The sequence below is a fragment of the Nothobranchius furzeri genome, chromosome 5 (genome assembly GCF_043380555.1).
Source record: "Nothobranchius furzeri strain GRZ-AD chromosome 5, NfurGRZ-RIMD1, whole genome shotgun sequence".
Lineage (NCBI taxonomy): Eukaryota > Metazoa > Chordata > Actinopteri > Cyprinodontiformes > Nothobranchiidae > Nothobranchius > Nothobranchius furzeri.
The window spans coordinates 41,805,780-41,829,077 of NC_091745.1; the positions used below are offsets into that span (position 1 = coordinate 41,805,780).

The following is a 23,298-nucleotide window of genomic DNA, read 5'->3' on the forward strand; positions in this document are numbered from 1 at the left end:
CCTCTTGTACATTAAAGTGTCAATGTGTACATTTTACCTTTAATCTCTGGAAAAATTGACCAAAATGTTGTTGAAAATGAATAAAATGATGTCCATGCCTTGAAAAAGTTTGGCGGCTTTGTAATATATAACCATAAAAAAGTACATAGGGTCTAGTGTCTTTGTGGGATGCAATATTAGACGCCACGTTTCCTTCTGGCCGGTTCGGGATCCTGTGCCTCTTTATGACGTCACACTGTGTGATTGGCCGGGTGCACGACTTTATGACGTTACCACGTTCAGAAACATTTGGGTAGTAAGAAACATAAAATTAACAACAAGACTGCTAAACTCTTTCCAAAACGGATGTGTAAGAACAAGATTGAAAACGAGATGCAATATATTTAGGCCGATGACGTCATCGGCAGGCTCAGGACCCCGAGCAGATCTAGAAACCGCAACGCCAGAAAAATACAATCGGCATTGCATTCTCTCGATGGGATTAAAGGAAAGTCCATCAAAGTCTGAGGAGTCACGCCGAGGTCACATGCTTTCTGCTCCTCAGGCAACAACACTTTCCATGATGTTTTTTTTAAACTAGCGACAGTCACGTTGAGACGGTGTAAAACTACCCTGAAATGTATGTACTTCCCCCTAGCACCAGGAAAATACACACCACCACTTTAATGACTATTTTGTATAATGTGGACTGTTTTGTTGTTTTCTTAGCCAGCTTATAGCCGTTTACACCCGACTCACAACCTCCTATATTCTCATGCCACTGTATGTGAGCTCCGATGGCTCCCACACGCCGTCGTCTCGGGGGCAGTGGCTGTGGCAGGCACAGGTCAAAATGGCCATGACAGGCCTCCGGGTGCTTTTACCGTTGGGGCACAGGAACTCCACCAGGCTGGTTTTGGTTCTGTGGGGGGTGCAGCAGCGGCCGTCTGTGCAGGAGCCACAGTAGCGAGGCTTGTATGCCTGAACGCTGGTGCAATTCTTGTAGGAAAAGTGAACTGCGTTGTTGCTTCTTTCCACCTTCTGGCACCTACTGCCTCTCAGCTAGGACAGCAGAGACATTTATTGCAATTAAAACATGAGAAAAGTTTTTCTTGATATTAAAAGCTTATATTTTCTTAATTTCCGTGCAGTTTAAATCCTAAAATCCCAAAATGAACGTACCCTTGGTGCAAGCTGTGTGAGCTGGTCCTGCTGCTCATCACAGGGCCTTATAACACAAAGACGACTCTGCTTCACCATCTCACACCGATCGTTCTTGTTTGTGACCCTGGTGGACACCCCCATGCCGCAGGTTTGAGAGCATGCCCCCCACTCTGTGGTCTGCTCGATGCAGTTCAGGCTGGGGTCCCACCCGTTAAAGCTGACGGTTTCTTCCTGACGAAAGGCTGAAAACACAGAAGCATAAAAGGTTTGAAGGGGTCTTTTCCTCAACGTACTTCTGACCAAGCTCTGACAGAAAAATTCATCACGTTGATGCTACATTCCAAACATGTACCTAACCTTTTAGAGTCTTGGCTCACAGGAAGTTTTGGGTGTTCTGATCACTCACCTGCCAATGCAAATCCCCCCAGGGCACTGGACTCCGTCTGGGGCTCACACACCCACTTCTCACAGCACTCTCCAGGCACCTGGATCTTACGCGGCACTGGACAGTCGGGACCCGGCAGCATGACATCCAAGTTGCAGCGAGGCACACAGCCGATCTGACCATCTCTGCAGATGCACTGGTACTTACAGCTGGGGAAGAAGATCTGCCCATTCTGATACACAGATCCATCCAAAACACACACATTTCCTGCGCCGACTGGAACAAGGACACCAAACAGCGAACAAAGACATTTACTTATTTCATTTTGCTCTTGAGGTAGTTTATTCCAGGATCTGTGAGTGTAAATGCAGCCCACTCACCGACACAGACACCAGTCCTCCTGTGGATGTTGACAGAGTAATTACACAGCAGCCCTTTACGGGTGTCACATGGGTTCAGCTCAGAGCAGACTTGACCTTTTTGACCTGCACACACCAGGCAGCAGGCGCAGTCATCCAGGACCAGGGGCACCCCGGGAAGGCAAGCGGGGATCTCTGTAGGACACTGACATCTCCGAGGGCACACCTGGGATCGGGCTAGAGTCAAAACCTGTGAGGGAAACAAAGTTCTGTTTCATATAGCTGGCATCTAGTGGATGAGGGGCAGTTGGACTAAAAATTAGGAAAAACTTTTAAATAAACATTCTGAAACAGGTAAACATTAAGGAATTCTGATGATGTTAGCTGTTTAACCAACACAAAATGACAAATTTGTGTTATTTTGACTCTTTGTGGATATCAAACATGTCTAAAAAGCAATGCCATTATTTAAAAGAAAAGTCATTTGCTAGAATAATAAACTGTCTATATAATGATTAATATATGTAACAGCAGTATTTCTTACCTGTGTTGCAACAAGTAAAGCTAAAAGATTTGTCATCTTGTTGCGTTACACGCTAACAGCTTTGTTGAGTCTTGAGATTGGGGGTCTGATCTACCCTCCTGGCTGTGCTGTAGCAGGTCGGACTCTCTCTGCTGTTGTGTCTCAGGACTCTGGAGAGGAGGGCCTTTTATATGACAGAGCTGACTGGCTGCTACCATGACGACAAAGAAAAAGGAATTCCTGGAGATACTTGAGACAGTTGGATCAATAGCCAAGTCACATTTCGTTGTGAGATCCTGTCAAATAGTTTGAAGTTCACTTATTTGTTTATTTTACTTGTAGTTGACTTTTTCTCAAGGAATCCCTCACTTTAACTCAATCTGTTACAATTATTACCTACTTCCTGCTGGTTTCCTTATTCCAGAGCCTTTGACATTTGACCTGATCCCTAACTGGGAGGTCACGTTGGAATACCATGCAATTCCCAAAGGAATTGTTTCTGTTTCCTTAAATAGCAGCACAGTGGAAACTTTAGACAGGGATGAAGGAGAGAATAACACCACTGTCAACCCATCTGGTGACATCTGGTCCCGAAGAGTTTTATGATATTTTCATAAACAAAAAAAATATCCTTATTGACGAGGGAGTTTAAAAGACCCGATCAAGGCTAAAAATGTAATCCGTGAGTTTGATTTGAGTTTAAATGAGATTAACTTTGGATTTCAATTTGCAGATTGTTTTCCCTGTTTGTTTATACTATGGAATAACATTTTACTGGTGAAAATGTTTAAATGTCAATGTACAGTTTTCATTTGGATTGCATATTATTTTTTTTATAGTTAGTGTACTAAAAAATAGATATTACCAGGAGATGCACAGATACAGCAGCAAAAAACACCATGCAAAGAACATTAAAGCAATAAGTATGGAAGCCCATTCCCGCCACTCAGAAAAATAAATCACATAATTAAGACTTTGTGTCTCAATATGATAAGGCACTATCTCATAACTGTGAGATAGCTAAGTCATATTTATGAGATGCTAAATCATAATTATGAGAAACTAAATCATAATTTAGAAATACTAAATAAAAGTAATGAGATAGCATCTCCTATTTTTGAGATAGCCAAGTCATACTTTTGAGATATTAAATTATATTTTTGTGATACTAAATCATAATTATGAGGTAGCTAAGTCATAAATATGAGGTACCAAATCATAAGTATGAAATACTAAATCATAATTATGAGGTAGCTAAGTCATGAATATGAGGTACTAAATCATAAGTGTGAAATACTAAATCATAATTATGAGATACTAAGTAATAATTAAGAGATACTAAATCATATATATGAGATACTAAATCCTAATTATGAGTTAGCTAAGTCATAATTATGAGATACCAAATCCTAATTATGAGTTAGCTAAGTCATAATTATGAGATACTAAATCCTAATTATGAGTTAGCTAAGTCATAATTATGATACTAAATCCTAATTATGAGTTAGCTAAGTCATAATTATGAGATACCAAATCCAAATTATGAGTTAGCTAAGTCATAATTATGATACTAAATCCTAATTATGAGTTAGCTAAGTCATAATTATGATACTAAATCCTAATTATGAGTTAGCTAAGTCATAATTATGAGATACCAAATCCTAATTATGAGTTAGCTAAATTATGAGTTAGCTAAGTCACAATTATGAGATACCAAATCCTAATTATGAGTTAGCTAAGTCATTATTATGATACTAAATCCTAATTATGAGTTAGCTAAGTCATAATTATGAGATACTAAATCCTAATTATGAGTTAGCTAAGTCATAATTATGAGATACTACAGTAAACTCTCAAATATTGGCCTGTATTTCATTACCGCCCAGGTCTCCTACATTAGCCGGTCTCGGTCTCAGCAGAGGTAAATAAATGCCGGTGTCTAACAGTAGCCTGGGACAGGAGATTTATCAGAAACAACTTTTTTTGTTCTCTGCAGGCATCAACATTACCGGTATGTCCAACGGGAGGGGGGTGGCAGGGGTCAAGTTGGTTTCACACGACGTTGCATCCATGTAACCAACAGCAGAGCTGGAGGTAGCCGTTGCAGCACAGAACCTTACTAGCTTTGTTGACTGGGTGTAAAAATACCCAAATTTCTTGCGATCAGGACAAAAAAAATAAATAAATAAAACATTATTTTCCGTGTCCTGAAAGTAGTGCACTACAAAGGATGCACTGAAACTTACTGAACAAAGACGGAATAGTGGATCATAATCTGGCTGCAAGATGTGCAGAAACGGAATGGAAAATGCTTTAGTTTGCGGTGATCACTTCATCACAGGTAAGGGTTCATTAAAGTTTTTTTATGGAGTTTTATTGAACAGCTTAGAAACGCAGCTTCAAAAACAACTGGTAAACAGTTTGATACTGTTTTCACCTTGTCCTCACCATAAAAAGCTTGTAGAGTGCTAATATTTTTAGCCTTTAGCTCAGCGTTGTAACATGGCATTAATACCTTAAAAAAAATCAAAGAAATGTACCAGAAATTTGGATTTAAAAAGGCATTAAATGTTTGTTATGAGTAGACACTAGCACGTATTCATCGTTAGCATTAGCTATCATTACGAGTTAATTACAAAATTAAAATAGCCCATCTCACGAGCATAAATAAGACAACAATCATTTAAAGCTTCTCATGGATCTCTAAATTGTTAACCAACCTGAAATAAAATAGTTCTGGGCTTTCAGACTCATAAAAGGCTTTTGGTTTGCAGTGTAGTATGCAGTTTTCCACATGAGTTAGTTTGTAATGTCGATCGCTTCAGCGTTGCATAAATCCTCCAGCGAAACAACGGTGTTTGTTGTAAATGTTCTATATGCACACGTACGTACAATGTTAACTGAACACTTTCAATACATTAACCTAGTGTTTTATGGTTTCAAACAGACATAAAATATTGTTTTTATTCATTCTACTGGTAGTTTATGTTGCTCAAATTGAAACTGAGGCCTGTCTCTAATTCTGGCCTTCTTCCAATAAGGCCTGAAACAGGATGCGCTTGAGTAAAGGCCCAGGCCTGTATTAGAAGATTTATGGTAAATCATGATTTTAGGTAGCTATGTCATAATTATGATATACTAAATCATTATTATGGGATAGCATCTCATAATTTTGAGATAGCGTTGTGATAATAATGAGATGCTTTTTATCTGAGTGATTGGAATGGGCTCCCATAAACTCGCCTTATGTTCTCATTGCTTAGTTTTGATTTTAAACAATGGTTAATTTTTTCCCCCTAAGACTGTAAAATTATGATTTAAACTATGCGTCTATCTTTTTAATGCAAGTCAAACAGCTAGAGGCAGAAACCTCTTAAATAAGCAAAACTGTAGTTGTACATTAAAGTGATGATGGTAACTGGTCTGTATTTGTATGGCTCCTTCTTAGGGTTCTACAACACAATCAGTCATTCACCCATTCACACGCTGGTGGGGACAAGCTACGATGAAGCCACAGCTGCCCTGGGGTGCACTGACAGAGGTGACAGGTGATGTGCAATAAAATCTAAAAAAAAACAGATATTATAAACTTCCAAAATTACATCTACGTGTTTTTAATGTTTTTTTAAGGCCAGTGCTTCAAGATGTGGAAATTATGGCACGTGGCAATTAGCTTACATCTTTTCATTTCTGACACATTTAAAGGCTGATCAAGCTGAGATAGGGACAAGTAAACAAAATTTAGACTTGAAAATAGTTGCTAAAGTTTCTAACAGAGAAAACAAAACCTCCTCCTCTTCATGATCATGCTGATGGTGAGATGATGCCAGACAAAAGGTCACAAACAAATGTAATCAGCAGAGGGCCGTCTTTATTTTAATTGCTACCAGTTTGAGCTGCAGACCTCAGCTGGGTATCAATGCAGATTTTTTTCCTGTGGAAATTGCTTAAAACAGGAACAATATGTTGTGTTTTACACTGCAGGTGGTCGGTTTGAACCTTTAGTATTTGTTATGACCGGATTATTTATCTGTTACTATAACAGTGTTGTGGGTTTGGACAAAGCCTTAAACGTACGATGCAAAACCACATCCCTCTGGGTGTTCTGAATAACATTTACATGCTCCATCTCAGCACTCCCTTAATAGACATGACCTCCTCATGCATCCAAATATCTGGTGTGAGCTTGCTGTCCATTCACGGTTTGCTTCTACTCCCAGAACAAGTGAAAGTCAGAGAAGTTCCTTTCATCCTCTCCGATTCCAGAGAACGACGAGCGTCTGGATTCACTGCTGATCAAACTGATTTGTCACTGAAAGTTGAAGGATATCAAACACAATGTGATTTTTTTGGTAACCTCCTGGAACTTATTGTTTTTCATTCTGATGTGCTTCTGAAGTGACAAACAAGGCACCATTAAACCATCCATGACTTTAGATCAGAATCAAAATGAGATTTTGTTGAAAAAAAATGTCTTTTTTGTTTGTTTTTACATGTTGCAGATGACCTAATTTAACAGAAATATCAATTCAAACAAGCTAACAGCTAGCATCAGAAGTTCTGAGACCATGAAAACTACTCCTGTGTTAAAATATTAGTGACATTTATAGTGACATCTGTTTTCTGATCTTTCACTGAGCTGTAAATAAGCATTATTTGCTCTTTTACACAGAGTTTTATGTGAGCTTGCCAGTTTGCTCAGGAAGATCTACTTGAACATATTGTATTTATTTAACAAAATAATTTTCATTGCCCAGTTTTCAATATCTGGACCTGTCAAATGAGATCTACTGGATCCCTTTTAGCTCAGTCTCAGGAAAATCAATAAAGCACAGATAAATGTTCCTCCCAGACCACCTTGCATTTTTTAAAACCTGAAAACATAAACATTAATAATATTATATAATTTTTTTGAATGGTTCATGAAAAGGCATTAATGTTGGCACAAGGAAAGTGTGATATCTCACAGGAGAGAGTCGGCAAGTCTGCATACGCTACAGACGTACATTCATGCTATCTGTGAAATATTTCAAATGTCCAAAAAGGTGAGAGACCATAGATGGTGGCATATGGAGATGGAGATAAAAGGAATGGAGAAGAAAAGTCACAGAATGGATTGTGGCTTCTTATGCTACAATCAGTCATCTCTGAGTGACCTCTAATTAATTCTGCGGCATTAACAAACATCACTTTATTTAATCAAGGTTTGACACAGAGACAGATCACATGGTCCAAAGCATTTATTCTCAGCTGTCAGATGTTAGTGTTGGACTTGGAGCTTCATGAACCTTGAGTGTGTGGTTGGACCACACACAGGAAGCCTCCGCTGAGTTTAGATGGATACTCAGGCAGCAATTTGTAAAAAGACATGCAGCAAAGTTTGAGGTCAGCAGTCTGTGTGGCACAATAGCCAGGTGTTTCACCATTTTTATCCTCCTCATCATGATCTGTGGTTCTTTACATAAAATATGAGTTTCATTACATCATTTTTCATATTCAGCATCAGCTAATATGTTCAGTATCTTCTCAAACAAGAGTTTCCCTCGTCAGGACGTTGTTTGGCGAACGGAAAAGCCTTCAACACCTGAGAGCCATCTGGAACAAGCCGTGCAAACTCAAACAACAGTACAGGATAAAGATCTGAGGAAAAGTTCAAACGGAACTATGACTGAATTTTGATATAAATACAGCTGTAATGCTGTCTGCTGTATGAGGTCATACTGCTCTCTAGGTTTATAACAGGCACACACACACACACACACACACACACACACACAGAAAAAGAGAGAGAGAGAAAGAGAGGGAGAGGGAGAGAGAGAGAGAGAGAGAGAGATCCCATCCTGTCACGTCCTCTAAAACAGCTTTGTACCTGTTTTCTTGACTCATCCCTTCTTTCTTGCATTTATCATGCATGGCTGCAATGTTGGTAGAACATTCTCATCCAGTCATGTATGAAGCTGAGAGGTTTCCCTTTGCACACCAAACGGCAGCAAGTTGGTGGAAATAACAGCTTGGGGGGCCACCACCACCACCATCTCTCACCCACCCAGAGTTTATTTGCTGTATGCCACACTACATGAAGTGGATCCCCGGGACAGAGGCAGCTGTCTCCTCTAGTGGGTGGCAGTGGACGAAGGTTTCCACTAATAAAACCTGTCATATGGAAAAACCTCAGAATGCCTCTCAGGAGGATAGGAAAGAGTTTGACGTTTTCTCAAAGCAGCAGTTGGAGAGAGATTGGGGGTGGGGTGGTGGAGGTGGGAGGTTGATTTTCAAAACTGTCAATCGTTCAGATTGCAGTGACTTTAAATATTAAATTTTCTTGGAAATTGTTTTTGTACTAATTACTTTTAATTTAGTACAAATTCTTTTAAAGGGGAACTAAGCAGTTTTGGCTTGCTTTTAGCACCCCTAGTGTTCATTTGTATAACCGAAAGCAAAACCTATGAGCTAGGGTTGTTCTCAGTTTGACCCCAGTAGAGAAGGTCTTTAATTTAGCTGTTTGTCTTTATATTTTTCTTGATCTTCCCCTGGTTTAAAAGGTGATTTTGCTGGAAAGGAAGTGAAACAGTTTAGAATGAGAGGCGTGAGAACTTGAGATTAGGTTGTTGAGGGAGACTGTGTCTCTCCAGCTTGAGCAGAGCAGCACGATCTTTAGGTTAGAAAACAGTCATTTCATTCCGCTACACCAAGAATTTGTTAATTAAGCCCAACCAGCCATTCCTCCCCATCCCCACATATTTCTCTCCTCCTTCTCCCTCACATCATCACACAAACATGCACATAGGACCTTGGGGGGTGGACCCCATTTCCCCATTCCTGTGGCAACCTGCCCCCCAATTTTATTTGCACCTTATACACTTTCACCGACGACATTCCACGCAAACACACACTTAGGGCCTTGGGAGTGAGCACATTCAACGGCACTTGGCAGGGGAATTTCTCAGCCTCCTCCCGAGTGCCAGTGCCCACTTCCAATTTTAAACTGCACTTAGACACCAAGGGCTGTGGGTGCAAGTGGGCTGGTGTGGTGGCATCAGCTGGCATAGGCCAGACAATGCCCACACTGCCCGCTCACCACAGCCATTGAATACACCTCATTAACACACAACACTATATTGGAGCAGGTGGAGGGAGACTAGGGGTCTTAGCACACCTCTGTTGTTGCTTGGCTTCCTGGGGCTGGAGGCTAGGAGGGAGATCTGGCCGTCTGGTTGGGGTCTGGGGTGGTGGGTTGCTGTGCTCAGCGTTGGGCAGGGGAGCCTGCTCATCAGCACCCCAGCAGAAAGGGTCAAACTCTGGTAACCGGTGATGGTTGTACCCCATGTGCAGCAGTACCGGGACCAGAGTGAATAGGGAGTGTATAGGGAGCATGAGTGGATGTCCGGCGTGCATTTTTGTAAGTCTTTGGTTGTATGTGCATGTGTGAGCATGAGGGAGGGAGTGTGTGACTGTGTTTGTGTATGACTGTATATGTCAGGCGGGGCCTTTGACTCCTCCCCTAGCCTGGGACTTCTTTTGATGATATAGATCTTCGTCTCCCCTCCCCCTGCCACACCTGGTGTGGGGTGTGGTGCCTTGGTCTGCCTGAGTGTTCGTGGCTCCCGGGTCAGGGGGTTTAAGATCGTTGGCGCCTGCCTGGTCAATCCGGTGGCAGCCTGGTGGGGTCTGGGTCCCTGGGCTCTGCTGGGTCCCCGGCGGGGGTGGTCGCCCCTGGGTCCCAGGTCGCTGGGTCCCGGGCTCGGCCGGCTAGGGGGTGGGAGGCTGCGGGCGGGCCTGAGGGCTTTCCGCTGATGTCTCCCGGGACTCTGCCGGCTGCTGGTTGTGGCCCCCTGGGGTGATCCTCTGTGCCTCTTGAGGGGGGCGGGGCCCTTTCTGGTTGCAGTCTCCTTGGGGTTCCTGTGTTCTGGGGCAGCGCCTGGATCTCTGGGACTTGGAGCTCCCCCGTCTCCTACGCATCTTTGGCGGGCAGATCTGTGGTCCCTCACACTCTCTATTGGACGCTCCTGTAGATAAACCTTACATAAACAAGCGCGTGTACACACACAGGTGCTCTCAAAAGTATGGACTTGGGCACATTCAACACAGGTCTTAAGACTATGGTGGGCACTGTGATTTATTATCGTGTGACTGTTCAGTTAAACAATGTTGATTATGTATTTCTTCATCAAGTTGACGCAGTGATAGCTTGATCTTGTTGTATTGTTGTTGTGTCCCATTTTTCTTGTTTTTTTTGTTTTGCTTTTTTTTTGTCTCTTTCTGCAGGTCTAGAAGCAGACTCTTGTTAATTAATGTTTATTTTTGTGGAACCCCACCCCCACCCCCCTCTCTCCCCACCTTTTGTCCTTTCCTTTCTCTTTCACCTCTTACTCCGTGTCTGGTCGGAATTACAAAGCATTCAAAAACAATAACAATAAAGTTTTAAGTATCAGGCGTGACATTAAAAGCAGACGCTTTGATGCTCCACCTGAGAGTAAATCTGTAAGGCTTGTCACCAGCATTCAGACATCAATTCTGTTTGCTTCACAGCCAGACAGGACACGGTAAAATAAATAAATAAATAAATAAATAAATAAATAAAGAATTTGTTAATTCTAAAAAGGATATTAATGACGTTTTACTGCAACCATAACATTATCAGATTAAATGCTTTCTAGTCCAGTCCATTTAGGCTTTTTTCTACCCTACAAAGAGAAAAATAGTGTCACACAATTCTTAACAAATACATTTTTTATTATTGCATAATTTAAATAAAAATTTTTACTCAGAGCTGCATCACCTTAGTCTGACCCCTAGATGTCACAGTTGTATACAAGATTGATGCATGCACGCTCTTGCAAGCACACACACACACACACACACACACACACACACACACACACACACATACACACACACACACACACACACACACACACACACACACACACACACACAGAGAGAGAGTTCTAAAGGGCTTTCAGAATGAACAGGTGCAGTCAATGATGCTGCTGTTCACAGTTAGCCTGGCAAGCCAGACTAAATAAATGTATTATTTAATGTGTTTGAAACCCCTCTAGAGAGTTGTGATTGGCCAGCCAGAGTTCTGGTAGGAGCTGCGAGGTTCCAATGGAGCGTGCCTAGACCAAACTTTGCAAAGCAAGAATTTGGTCTAGTTCACTAGGCTAGTTCACAGTAGCATAAATATTCAATTCAATTCAATTCAATTCAATTTTATTTATATAGCGCCAAATCACGACAAGAGTCGTCTCAAGGCACTTCACTTAATAAATATTCCAGTACAGGTCAGTTCATTAAGCCAATCAGAAATAATGTTTCCTATATAAGGAACCCAGCAAATTGCATCAAGTCACTGACTAGTGTCAGTGACTTTACAGCAATCCTCATACTAAGCAAGCACATAGCGACAATGGAGAGGAAAACATATCCAATCCAAAAATCCAAAAACTTAAGTGATTCCATTTTTGTGTTCATGCATTTGTAATTTGTTGCATGAAAAAAGTGTATTTTTGTAATCTTTTCTTTCCTGTTTCTTTTTTTTTTTTTTTGGCCTTTTCTTTGTCGTTCATGCTGATCAGATCACACACCGAGACAACACAACCTCAGGTGAAGCTCTCAATGTGATGGCTGTGCAGCACCATTGAACAGATGGATCCGACTGTGTCATTTAACAGTTCAGCAAGGCTTGGTGACCTCTTTATAAGCTGAAAAGCTATTCTGGTTCAGAGCAGGATTTTACAAAAACCTTAAAACAAAAAGAGATGGTAAAATTATAAACAGTTTTCATCAAGACGAGTGATAACAAAAACTCTTCAATGTAAGGTCATAACAAAACACATTTTATTTTGATCCTTATTCAAACACTAGTACTATCACAGCGCTGAGTCACACTCCATTCAGAGCTTCAACCTTGACGAGACCTGTTTTATATTCAGTCTTTGACACAGATGGTAAAACACTGAGTAACAGGTGAGCGGCACTGAGCTCTCAGCTCACAGAGAACTGTTTGCTCTGCAGCAGCTGCATCTCGGCTGCTCTTCCTACAATAAAACACACAAGTAGAAGTGTTTGCAATAACCAGATCCCTCATCTTTACCGTAGAAAACTAAAATGTCAATATTTGCAGTGGTGCCACTCAGATACGAAGCTAAAAGCTCAGGGGTCTCATTTCTAAAACATTGCATGGAATCCTTACTAAAACTGTACTCAAGCTCAGCAAAAAAAAATTAAACATGGAGTACGCACAGCGATCTCCACTTTATGAATCCCAAACTACCTAAAAAAGTTCTCAGCTATTTCTGAATCACATCCCGCCCTCAACACGCCCACTTTCTGTCATAAATGGCCAATGCAAAGTGCCTGGTGGATCTCATGCATATACATAAGCCGGCTCGTTGCAGCATTTCACCATTAATGACGTCGACCTCAGATCAAGGAAGCACTATTTCAACGAAGCAGAAGTTGAGGTACCTGTGGGTGAGGTGGAAAAATGAAAGGAAGTGCTTTTGCAAAACAAAGAAAAAAAATCCACAGAGTGGCACAGCGTTGCTGAAGCCGTCAATGCTGTGAGTTCTTCAGGGAGATCTGTGGCGGATACAGAAAAAAAGGGCCCAACTGGGATTTGATCCTCAGATTCCCAGGTGAGAGTCACATGCACTAACCAGTCAGCTAACCAGACATCTCCCTTGGCCAGGTAGCCAGGGTGCATGATCAATAGGGGGTCACAGTGACAGGATGCTCATACTTTCGCATAACATAACATAGATGCACAGACATGTCATTCTGTCTCAATCTGCCCCCCCCCCCCCCCCCCCCCCCCGGCTGATATTCAACATTCCGTATTCTGCTTCAGGCTGTGTGTGTGTGTGTGTGTGGGGGGGGGGGGGGGGGGGGGGGGGGGGACTTGTGCTCTGTGTGTGCATGAAGCGGTACAAGTAATGCTGCTGGAATTCATAATTGTATCCTTCTCAGCAGCAGCACTGCAGGTGCTCTCCATGTCCAAAATGTGCGTAAGCCAGGTCCTCAGTCAATTTAAAGTTGTGCACATTTTTCCACTAAGTTTTCTTTTATAAATCCCAAAGTTTGCCTGAAAAGTTGCTTACGCAGTTTTCCGACCCTGTTTTGTGCGTAAGCAAGCTTTATGAACCCAGGTGAGTTAGAAAGGAACCATTAGTCTGAGAAAAAAGGCTTTCAGCTTCACGCCATTACGTCCCATTTAGAGGCTCTAAACCATTTGGAAAACAGTAGATGTGAGCAGAAGCGCCCATCAAAAATTCTCGCCCGATGTGAACAGAAGAGCAGCGGGAAGCGCGCGAATTACGTGAGCCATCCGCTTTGCAGCTGATGAGAACCAGGCGCTACAGCTGGGCTTTGTCATAACAAAAGCCCCAAGTCTAAAATGGCACCTGTGATTCTTCTATGTTACTAATTATTTTCAATAGCAGTCAGTCTGATTGTTTAGGTCATCAAGCAGAATCACTACTGAGTGAAGCTAAAGCAAAGGGAGTACAGCCGGGTCAGTGATTCTCTACACTTTATATTTTCAAATATGTTTAAATAAAGAAATGAACGTGTTTATTTGATGCAACTTTTATTTTAACAACCTGTTCCTACAACATATTATAAATGTGAACATTCATGCATTAGCCTTTTTACCATTAGATTTTACACACACACACACACACACACACCAAAAAAAAGCCAAATTTTCTGCTTTAAATGACCAACATGTCAACAACACGACCACAAATCACAGCACAGAAACTTGCATCATCACTACTGGCCCACGTCAGGCTATTTCATCTGAAAGGAGCGGTTATGTTATTTATTTCAACATGCATGTAGACCTGTCACAAACGTAAAGGAACACCTTATATTTACCTAAAATGTCCGGAGTTCACGCTAATCTGGATGAAAACATTCTTGAATTTCTGATTACACAACACACAGTATTGATACCACAATCGCAACAGAAACTAATGTTTTATCTTGACACCAAGACACAGAGCTAGCTCATTTTTCTGGATCTTGCCGTCCTTGTTGACATCACAGTGACGCAGTAGAACGGCACGCGCTTGTCCAGGTCAGGACCGGTTATGTTGGGCTGGAGATGCAGGAGGAGAAAGAGACAGCCAGTCAGCTTATATGTCAGACAGACATGAGGTTTAGCCCTCCATTAAGCTGCAATAACAGTGACTTTTAACAATGACTCAGTTATCAACAACAACCAAGTTCCTTGTGTGTAATACTGCGTTGCAGCAACAAGTGAATGCAAATCCTGTTGCAACAAAAGATCCTAAATAAATAGTGTGGAGGTTCCTCCAGCCATTTCTCAGTGTTAGTATTATTTAAATATCTTTTTCTATATGCTGATTTATTTCATTTTGGCAATATTGTAAGATGTTTACTAATGGGTGCACACATTTAGTAATTTATCTTACACATAGTTTTTTTTGATCATTAACTATTTTCATTTGTATTCTGAGATTGGATGAACTGGCAGAGAGAGGGGACACGCCCAGTGTAACTCCATGCAGGAAGTGAAACATTCCATCTGGCTCCTGGAAGCAGGGAGCGTGATAATGAAGAAACCAGAAACCAGACGTTCTGAAGCTCTATTGAGTTACCAGATTTGTTAGGATGTATTAAACTTTTTTTGTGGTAGTTATATTTTGTTGACTTAGTTTCCTAGGTTTATTTACTATTTGTCTTAGTGTTTCCCTTGTCTCTCCCCTCCTCGTTGTCTGTAGGCTAGCCTGTGTGTATAAATTCCCCTGTGTGTCTCAGTTTTGGAGAGTCTTGCTTGTTACTTTTAGTTAAGGTTATTTTTGTGGCCATTTTTTCCTTTGGGCCCGTTTTTGTTTGATTTTGTTTAATTCTTTATAAAATAAATGGAGAAGATATTCTTTTTAAACCATTGTCCTGGAGTTTTACTGCTCGGTCCCTGACATAGTAATGACTTTTTGACTGTGGTTCTGTGGAATGTTATTTATATTTAATTATCTAGCCTGCTTAGTTAAAACACATATCTAAAATGTTATAGTAAGCTAGCTCCACAGCTAATTTATGGTTCAAATAACCACAAAGGTTCATATAAATAACCAAGGCATGTAAAATACACAATGGTGCAAAAAACACAAAACTATGTTTGCACTGATTCCTGTAAATATTTCATTTCATTTTCACAAAATCAGAATAATCCCTTTTGAGTAGTAAGTATATATTTGTGATTTGCTTGTTTTAAAAATTCCCTTTTCTTCCAAACAGGAACAAACCAGTCACAATCAATGCAGGTAAATCACAGATGACTCATGACATTGTCATAAAATAATCAAATACCAATAAAGCAACTGCAGGTGGGTGTTGCACTTCGTTAACAGTCTCAAAAGTTTGTCTGGCAACAAGTCACTTGTTGCTGTAGCTCATGTGGGAATGTAAACATATATCAACTATGTAGGTGTTCATGTGTTCACTAAATCTGCTAAAAGATCAGCATTTAGTGTGAAAACAGCTACACAAACAGAGGTTTAATGAGGAAAGTCCTACCCTGACCAGCCCCATCATATCCTTGACAAAGCCGTCCACCTCTGCACCCTCCAGAGCTCCTGTTTTACTCTGAACAATGAGGAAGAGAGAAGCAGAGCAGAGAATAAAGAAAAAGATGAGTAACAGATTTTTAAATGATCTTTTAAGAGCCATCAATTTTTCTTTAACCCTCTCAGGCTCAAAATAAGTTTTGATAAAAGGAAGAACAACTAAGTCCTTCAGGGGTCACTTCTGAGTTAAAAATGCTCATGAAATACGTACAGTGGTGTGAAAAACTATTTGCCCCCTTCCTGATTTCTTATTCTTTTGCATGTTTGTCACACAAAATGTTTCTGATCATCAAACACATTTAACCATTAGCCAAAGATAACACAAGTAAACACAAAATGCAGTTTTGAAATGATGGTTTTCATTATTTAGGGAGAGAAATAAATCCAAACCTACATTGCCCTGTGTGAAAAAGTAATTGCCCCCTGAACCTAATACCTGGTTGGGCCTCCCTTAGCAGCAATAACTGCAATCAAGCATTTGTGCTAACTTGATACAAGTCTTTTACAGCGCTCTGGAGGAATTTTGGCCCACTCATCTTTGCAGAATTGTTGTAATTCAGCTTTATTTGAGGGTTTCCTAGCATGAACCGCCTTTTTAAGGTCATGCCATAGCATCTCGATAGGATTCAGGTCAGAACTTTGACTAGGCCACTCCAAAGTCTTCATTTTGTTGTTCTTCAGCCATTCAGAGGTGGATTTGCTGGTGTGTTTTGGGTCATTGTCCTGCTGCAGCACCCAAGATCGCTTCAGCTTTAGTTGACGAACAGATGGCCGGACATTCTCCTTCAGGATGTTTTGGTAGACAGTAGAATTCATGGTTCCATTTATCACAGCAAGCCTTCCAGTTCCTGAAGCAGCAAAACAACCCCAGACCATCACACTGCCACCACCGTATTTTACTGTTGGTATGATGCTCTTTGTCTGAAATGCGGTGTTACTTCTACGCCAGATGTAACGGGACATTTGCCTTCCAAAAAGTTCAACTTTTGTCTCATCAGTCCACAAGGTATTTTCCCAAAAGTCTTGGCAATCATTGAGATGTTTCTTAGCAAAATTGAGATGAGCCCTAATGTTCTTTTTGCTTAACAGTGGTTTGTGTCTAGGAAATCTGCCATGCAGGCCATTTTTGCCCAGTTTCTTTATTATGGTGGAGTCGTGGACACTGACCTTAATTGAGGCAAGTGAGGCCTGCAGTTCTTTAGAAGTTGTCCTGGGGTCTTTTGTGACCTCTCAGATGAGTTGTCTCTGCGCTCTTGGGGTAATTTTGGTCGGCCGCCCGCTCCTGGGAAGGTTCACCACTGTTCCATGTTGTTGCCATTTGTGGACAATGGCTTTCACTGTGGTTCACTGGAGTCCCAAAGCTTTGGAAATGGCTTTATAACCTTTACCAGACTGATAGATCTCAATTACTTTTGTTCTCATTTGTTCTTGAATTTCTTTGGATCTTGGCATGATGTCTAGCTTTTGAGGTGCTTTTGGTCTACTTCTCTGTGTCAGGCAGCTCATATTTAAGTGATTTCTTGATTGAAACAGGTGTGGCAAAAATCAGACTCGGGGTGGCTAGAGAAATTGAACTCGGGTGTGAAACACCACAGTTGGGTTATTTTTTAACAAGGGGGGCAATTACTTTTTCACACAGGGCAATGTAAGTTTGGATTTTGTTCTCTCCCTAAATAATGAAAACCATAATTTCAAAACTGCATTTTGTGTTTACTTGTGTTATCTTTGACTAATGGTTAAATGTGTTTGATGATCAGAAACATTTTGTGTGACAAACATGCAAAAGAATAAGAAATCAGGAAGGGGGGAAAGAGTTTTTCACACCACGGTATGTGGAGTAGCCAGGTAGGTAGGTTTTAACAGTTAACACCTTCCATCAGTCATCAGAGTTAGCCCCTTTCTGCTGGGGTGATGATGAGCAGGCACCCCCGCCCAACATTGAGCAAAGCAACCCACCACCCCAGACCCCAACCAGACGGCCAGGTCCCATTCCTAGCTTTCGGCCCCGGGAAGCCAAATGACAACAGAGGTGTGCTAAGACCCCTAGCCTCCTTCCACCTGCTCCAATACAGTGTTGATGAGGTGTATTCCATAGCTGGGGGGAGCGGGCAGCGCAGGCATCGTCTGGCCTATGCCAGCTGATGCGACCACACAGCCCCACTTCCCACCCACAACCCTCTGTCAGTTTAAAATTGGAAGTGGGCACCGACACAGGGTGAGGCTGAAAGATTCCCCTGCCAAATGCCGTTGATTGTGCTCACTCCCAAGGCCCTAAGTGTGTGTTAGCGTGGAATGTTGTTGGTGGAAGTGTTTAATGTGCAAATAAAATTGGGGGGCAGGTTGCCACAGGAGTACGGTAATGGGATCCATACCCGCACCCCCTGACTTGCCCACCCCCCAAAGTCCTATGTGCATGTTTGTGTGATGATGTGAAGGAGCAGGAGGAGGAAAATGTCTGGGGATGGGGAGGATTGGCTGGTTGGCCTAAGCCCTCCAGGGAGCCAGCTCCCCCACCGGCCCCAATAGGCACATCCGTTCCCAAACTACCACCCAGGGAATGTAGACCCCAGACCATCTAGCCAGGGCCCAAAGTAGCAGCATGGCAGGGCCCTACGGAGCCCGAGGTCACCAATCCATCCCCACCCCAGCAGATTATCTACTCCCATCCCTGCATTTGCACAACTTCCAGAATATGTAAGACATGAGACATCCAGGTAAGGTTGGGTCCTCCCCCTTCTGGACATCCCCCTCCCCCGTAATGGGCCAGAATTATTATTTTAGAGGAGCCAAGGTCCACCTGAGGCACCTGAGCCTGGGCCAGGCACAGACGCATGTTCTTCCCTTGTTTCCGGCAGCATACAAGTCAGGAGCCAATCCCCGAGGCCCTGCCCAGATCCACCCAGGGGCGATGTAGCCACCAGGCAGCCACCCATGGCCACCGCCAAGACCCCCCAAGGGGCCCTGCTCACAACCGCCAGAAGTTCACTCCCAGAGGCAATCCAAGGTTTTATGAAATAATTGTGTTTCTCAAATTTGTAGTTAAGTGTTTTGGATACATAATGTTTTTTAATAAAAAGAATAAAAGAGCAATGCAATGCATCGCCACAGGCAAAACTCCCAGTTACCACAAGGACCAATTTGGTGTGTCACCCCAAAATTTTCTTTAGCCCCATCTGGTTACCCTTATCAACATTTTCTTTGGGCGCCCCTGCCTGTGTGTCTCTGTGTTGCCCTGCGATGGGACTGGCTACCTGTCCAGGGTTTATCCCGCATTTTTGCCCGGAGACTGCTGGAGATGGACACCAGCCCCCTGCAACCCTGCGTGGATAAGCGGGTAGAAAATGGATGGATGGGTATTATAGAATTAAAATGAGCTAATTGGATTCATGGCTTCTGTACCAATTTTCTATTCACACCGGCTATTTAGCTAATGCAGAAATGTTTTACTCCTACTAATTTACTTTCTTAACCATTTTTTGCATTTATTTTTTAGCCATTAATCCCCAAACAGGACATAAAGATGCAAAATATGAAATTATAGAACAGCAGACCTGCCAACCTGTACGCATTTTGCGTAGCCAGTATGCAATTTGCCATCTATTTACGCTGGTACGTCTCACCCCTCTAAACTACGCAAAAAGCTGCAGATACGTGAGTTGAGTTCTGTGGCAAATATGCATGTATGGTACGACTCAGCGGCGTGGTGAAGAAGTTTGAGCCAATCATTGTAGAAAGGCAGAGAAATTTGGTTTTGGAGATTATTTGGATTGGTTAGCAGACCTGCCAAGAAGAAGAGGGTCCATGTGTCTCAGAAGTCTTTGTCCAAATATCAAGAACAGTGGCCATGCTTGTGACCCTCTAAAAAACCTCACCATGCATTTTGCACAATCTGCAATTATGATATGGACATAAGCCACCAGGGAGCTGCAGGTAATTAGTAAATTAGCCCGGATGATGTATGTGCTTTAAGCCAATTTAATGTTACATTCTTGAGGAAACACCTATTGCAATATACGAAATAAATAATTCCCATTAAATACATGTACATGTTTTTTTATTAATGTGTACTGAAATAATTTAATCCAAGTAACTCGTATAAGCACAAATATTACGTAAGGAAACTTCAGAGTTTTACTGTTTAATATTAAAATGCATGATACTTTGGAGTCAGGTCAAACTGTAAAAATGTCTATAACCTTACTAGTTAAAATAAGAACTATGAACAAGTGTGTGTGTGTGTGTGTGTGTGTGTGTGTGTGTGTGTGTGTGTGTGTGTGTGTGTGTGTGTGTGTGTGTGTGTGTGTGTGTGTGTTCTGACAAGGTTGGCAGGTCTGGAACAGGAACATGGAGATAGAATTTACAGCAGACCACTTGTGTCAAAGGTTTCCTTTGAATTTTTTATAATTTTGTGGACCTGTTATTTAAAGTCTATAATTAAGTCACCAATCAAATACAGTAATAAACTTACAACATCATAATGATCAAAGATCTTCTCAAAGTCTCTTTTTCTGTCTTCTTTGCTGCAAGCCTTGAAAAAAAAGGGAACATGATAAATTTATAAAAAGAACAGTTTTGATCCTTGATCCAATCTGCAGTAAACATATTATGCTTACATCCATCTGGAACTGGAGCAGGAAATTCTCCTCCAGAGCTAAGATCCTTTAAGAAAAACACACTTTAAAAGGAGGATTTAAAGCAAACGACAACATAGAATGTCAGCTAAACAATCCTAAATAAAAATCCCTGCCTTGTACACAGATTTTCAATGCAACACTATACCTGGCTAAATCGTTTAAATCCAAGCGGCCGTCCTTGTTTTTGTCAAATATTTTCATCTGCATGAAAACAGAAAAGCAGTTACTGACCTCAATAGTCATTTCTAGAAAAAAAGATCGGTGTCTTAACAAGACACACGCCCACACACAGAAAACAACTACATGCTGCATTTCCCAGTTAGTTTGCTCTTGCATCAGTATTCAATTATCATCGTTGGGAGTCCAGTTACAGCCAGTTATCATTGAAGCTACATTCCTCCTATTCCTAATGAGTCTTCTGAGTGTTTTTAGCTCATTTCCACCAGTAGCCAGAGCTGAATTAACCCTTCAGATGTCTAAACGTCAGCAGCAGAATGTGCTAAATAATTCAACCCCATGTAGACCTAAACCCACCCCGCATCATCATGTCCTAACTGATGACATTATTAAAACACATCTGTGTGTTTTCTGTTCCTACCATGGTGTCGGTGTACTCCACCAGCTTATCAGAGGCCACCTCCCTCTTTTGCTGCTGGAACAAATCCTTCAGAAAGGCCTGAGAAGGAAACAAACAGCACAGCGTAAGGATGAAATATTCATTATTCACAATGAAATTAGTTTATCTGCAGGGTGTCTGGGCACTCCTTTAGAAATAGGGCTAGAAGCTAGGTCATCCGAGAGGGGCTTGGAGTAGATCTGCTGCTCCTCCACATCGAGAAGAGCCAGAAGACTCAGGCATCTGGTTAAATGACAAATGACCCGTACCTGTATAGCGCCTTTACACTACAGTGTATCCTTCATCCATTCACACACACATTCACACACTAATGGTGATGAGCTACAATGTAGCCACAGCTGATCTGGGGCACACTGACAGAGGCGAAGCCTGATTTCTATTTATCCGTGAGCTCCGCAAAAGAGAGACACACGAAGAGTCAGAACTGTGTTTACACGCTTCCGGTCAAGGTCCTTGAAGCTCGTCCGCTTCAAGGACGCTTCAGGTCGGTAACAAGATGGCTCCTGTGTTTGGCTTAGCCGCAGTCACCGGCCACTTTTTCAAACTTTTCTCCACTAACCTCATGTTTTCCACCTTGCTCCTGTCTGCGATCCTCTTCAGTAGTGTCCCTGCTACCATCTCCTATGATCGCCAGACTCTTTTGTCCTTCCGTTCGTTCACGATTGCCCAAGATGCACCAAGGACATACCTCCATGTTTGTTTATCTGAGCAGCTCACTGGCCCGGAGCCGAACGACGATCACAAGCTACGCACCTCCAGCTATGTTTGTCCGGTCCCGGGAAAACGTTGGAGGAAAAGAGGTAAACGAGCAGGAATTCAGGTGAGAATAAGACTTCTCTTAAAGTGTGGTTTATCTGGTAAACATCGGCGCAATCTTCTAGCTTCTTGTCCTTTGTTTGGTGACCTGAGCACCACTTCCGCTTTCCCACCAGGCCGCGTTGTGACGCGGTTCATCCGTCCAGGTTTTTTAAGGTCGGTTTATCCTCATTCCTCAGTGGTTTCTCCTCCTGTTCCCTCCATACGTGGTTATTATAAACACCGTGGATCTAACCCTGCTAATTTACATCCACTAACTCCAGCTGTTTCTGTAGTTTCTGATTCCTCCACCTCACTCAGCATGGCTCTATTGAACACCTGCTCTGTTAACAATAAGTCCTTCCTGCTCAATGATCTAATTCTCTTTAAAAACCTGGATTTTCTGTTTCTGACTGAAGTTTGGCAGCAAACATCTGATTATTCTGGTCTGATTGAACTCTGCCCGAGTGGTAATTCTTTTCTTAGCCAGCCCCGAGGTTCTGGTCGTGGTGGAGGCCTAGCTGTTGTTTTCAGAGACCATCTTCCATGTTGCTCTACAACCTCTGGTCACTTTGCTTCCTTTGAATTGCAGCTGATTAAAGTCGGGTGTAAGGGCCCGTTCTACTGTGCTGTGGTCTATCGTCCACCTGGTCCAAACAGTTCTTTCCTTCAGGAGTTTAGTGACTTTCTATCCTCCACTGTGAAGCTGTCCAGACTGGTGATTGTTGGTGACTTTAGCATCCACGTTGATGATCCCTCCGATCACTTTGCCATGAATTTCTCCAGCCTTATGGACTCCTTCGGCTTTACCCAGCTTGTTTCTGGCCCCACACACACCAGGGGGCACACTCTGGACCTTGTTTTTACGCTGAGTCTGAATGCTGATAGAGTTTGTCCTGAGGACGTTTATATTTCAGATCACCATTGCATTTTCTTTAACTAGTCAGTTTCTGCGTCCCCACCTCCTGCTCGCCGTATGGTTAGTTCTCGTTTTCTTAATGAGAGCACAGCTGGCAATTTTTCTGCTGCTTTTGATCCACCCTGTTCTTCTGATAACGACCCAGATTCCTTAACTTCTCAGTTTAACGAGCACTGCCTCTCCATTCTGGACAACATATGTCCTGTCAGAACCAGATCAGTTCCTGCAGTGAACCCTACTCCCTGGTTTAATGACAGCCTTCATAGCCTGAAGTGCCAATGCAGAAAAATTGAGCGTTTGTGGAAGAA

The 23,298-nt window shown here is 42.2% G+C and overlaps 2 protein-coding genes across 2 annotated transcripts in view; both read right to left on the reverse strand.

The window, feature by feature from the left end:
- Positions 1 to 481: 481 nt before the first annotated feature.
- Positions 482 to 2,555, reverse strand: ccn3 (cellular communication network factor 3). The gene is made up of 5 exons (XM_054740427.2): positions 2,432 to 2,555; positions 1,909 to 2,137; positions 1,550 to 1,804; positions 1,162 to 1,385; positions 482 to 1,041 (listed from the first exon to the last, which is right to left on the reverse strand). Exons 1-5 carry the CDS (start codon positions 2,465 to 2,467, stop codon positions 745 to 747), a joined length of 1,041 nt encoding a protein of 346 aa, XP_054596402.2. The 5' UTR covers positions 2,468 to 2,555; the 3' UTR covers positions 482 to 744.
- An 11,727-nt stretch (positions 2,556 to 14,282) lies between these two features.
- Positions 14,283 to 23,298, reverse strand: part of LOC107378723 (secretagogin) — a 46,178-nt gene continuing 37,162 nt past the window's right edge. Inside the window, exons 6-11 of the mRNA XM_015949081.3 lie at positions 21,238 to 21,315; positions 20,785 to 20,840; positions 20,619 to 20,664; positions 20,474 to 20,533; positions 15,956 to 16,024; positions 14,283 to 14,513 (exon numbers count right to left, since the gene is read on the reverse strand). Of these exons, the coding sequence (XP_015804567.2) occupies positions 14,418 to 14,513; positions 15,956 to 16,024; positions 20,474 to 20,533; positions 20,619 to 20,664; positions 20,785 to 20,840; positions 21,238 to 21,315 (405 nt within the window). The 3' untranslated portion in view covers positions 14,283 to 14,417. The remainder of the gene's footprint in view (positions 14,514 to 15,955; positions 16,025 to 20,473; positions 20,534 to 20,618; positions 20,665 to 20,784; positions 20,841 to 21,237; positions 21,316 to 23,298) is intronic.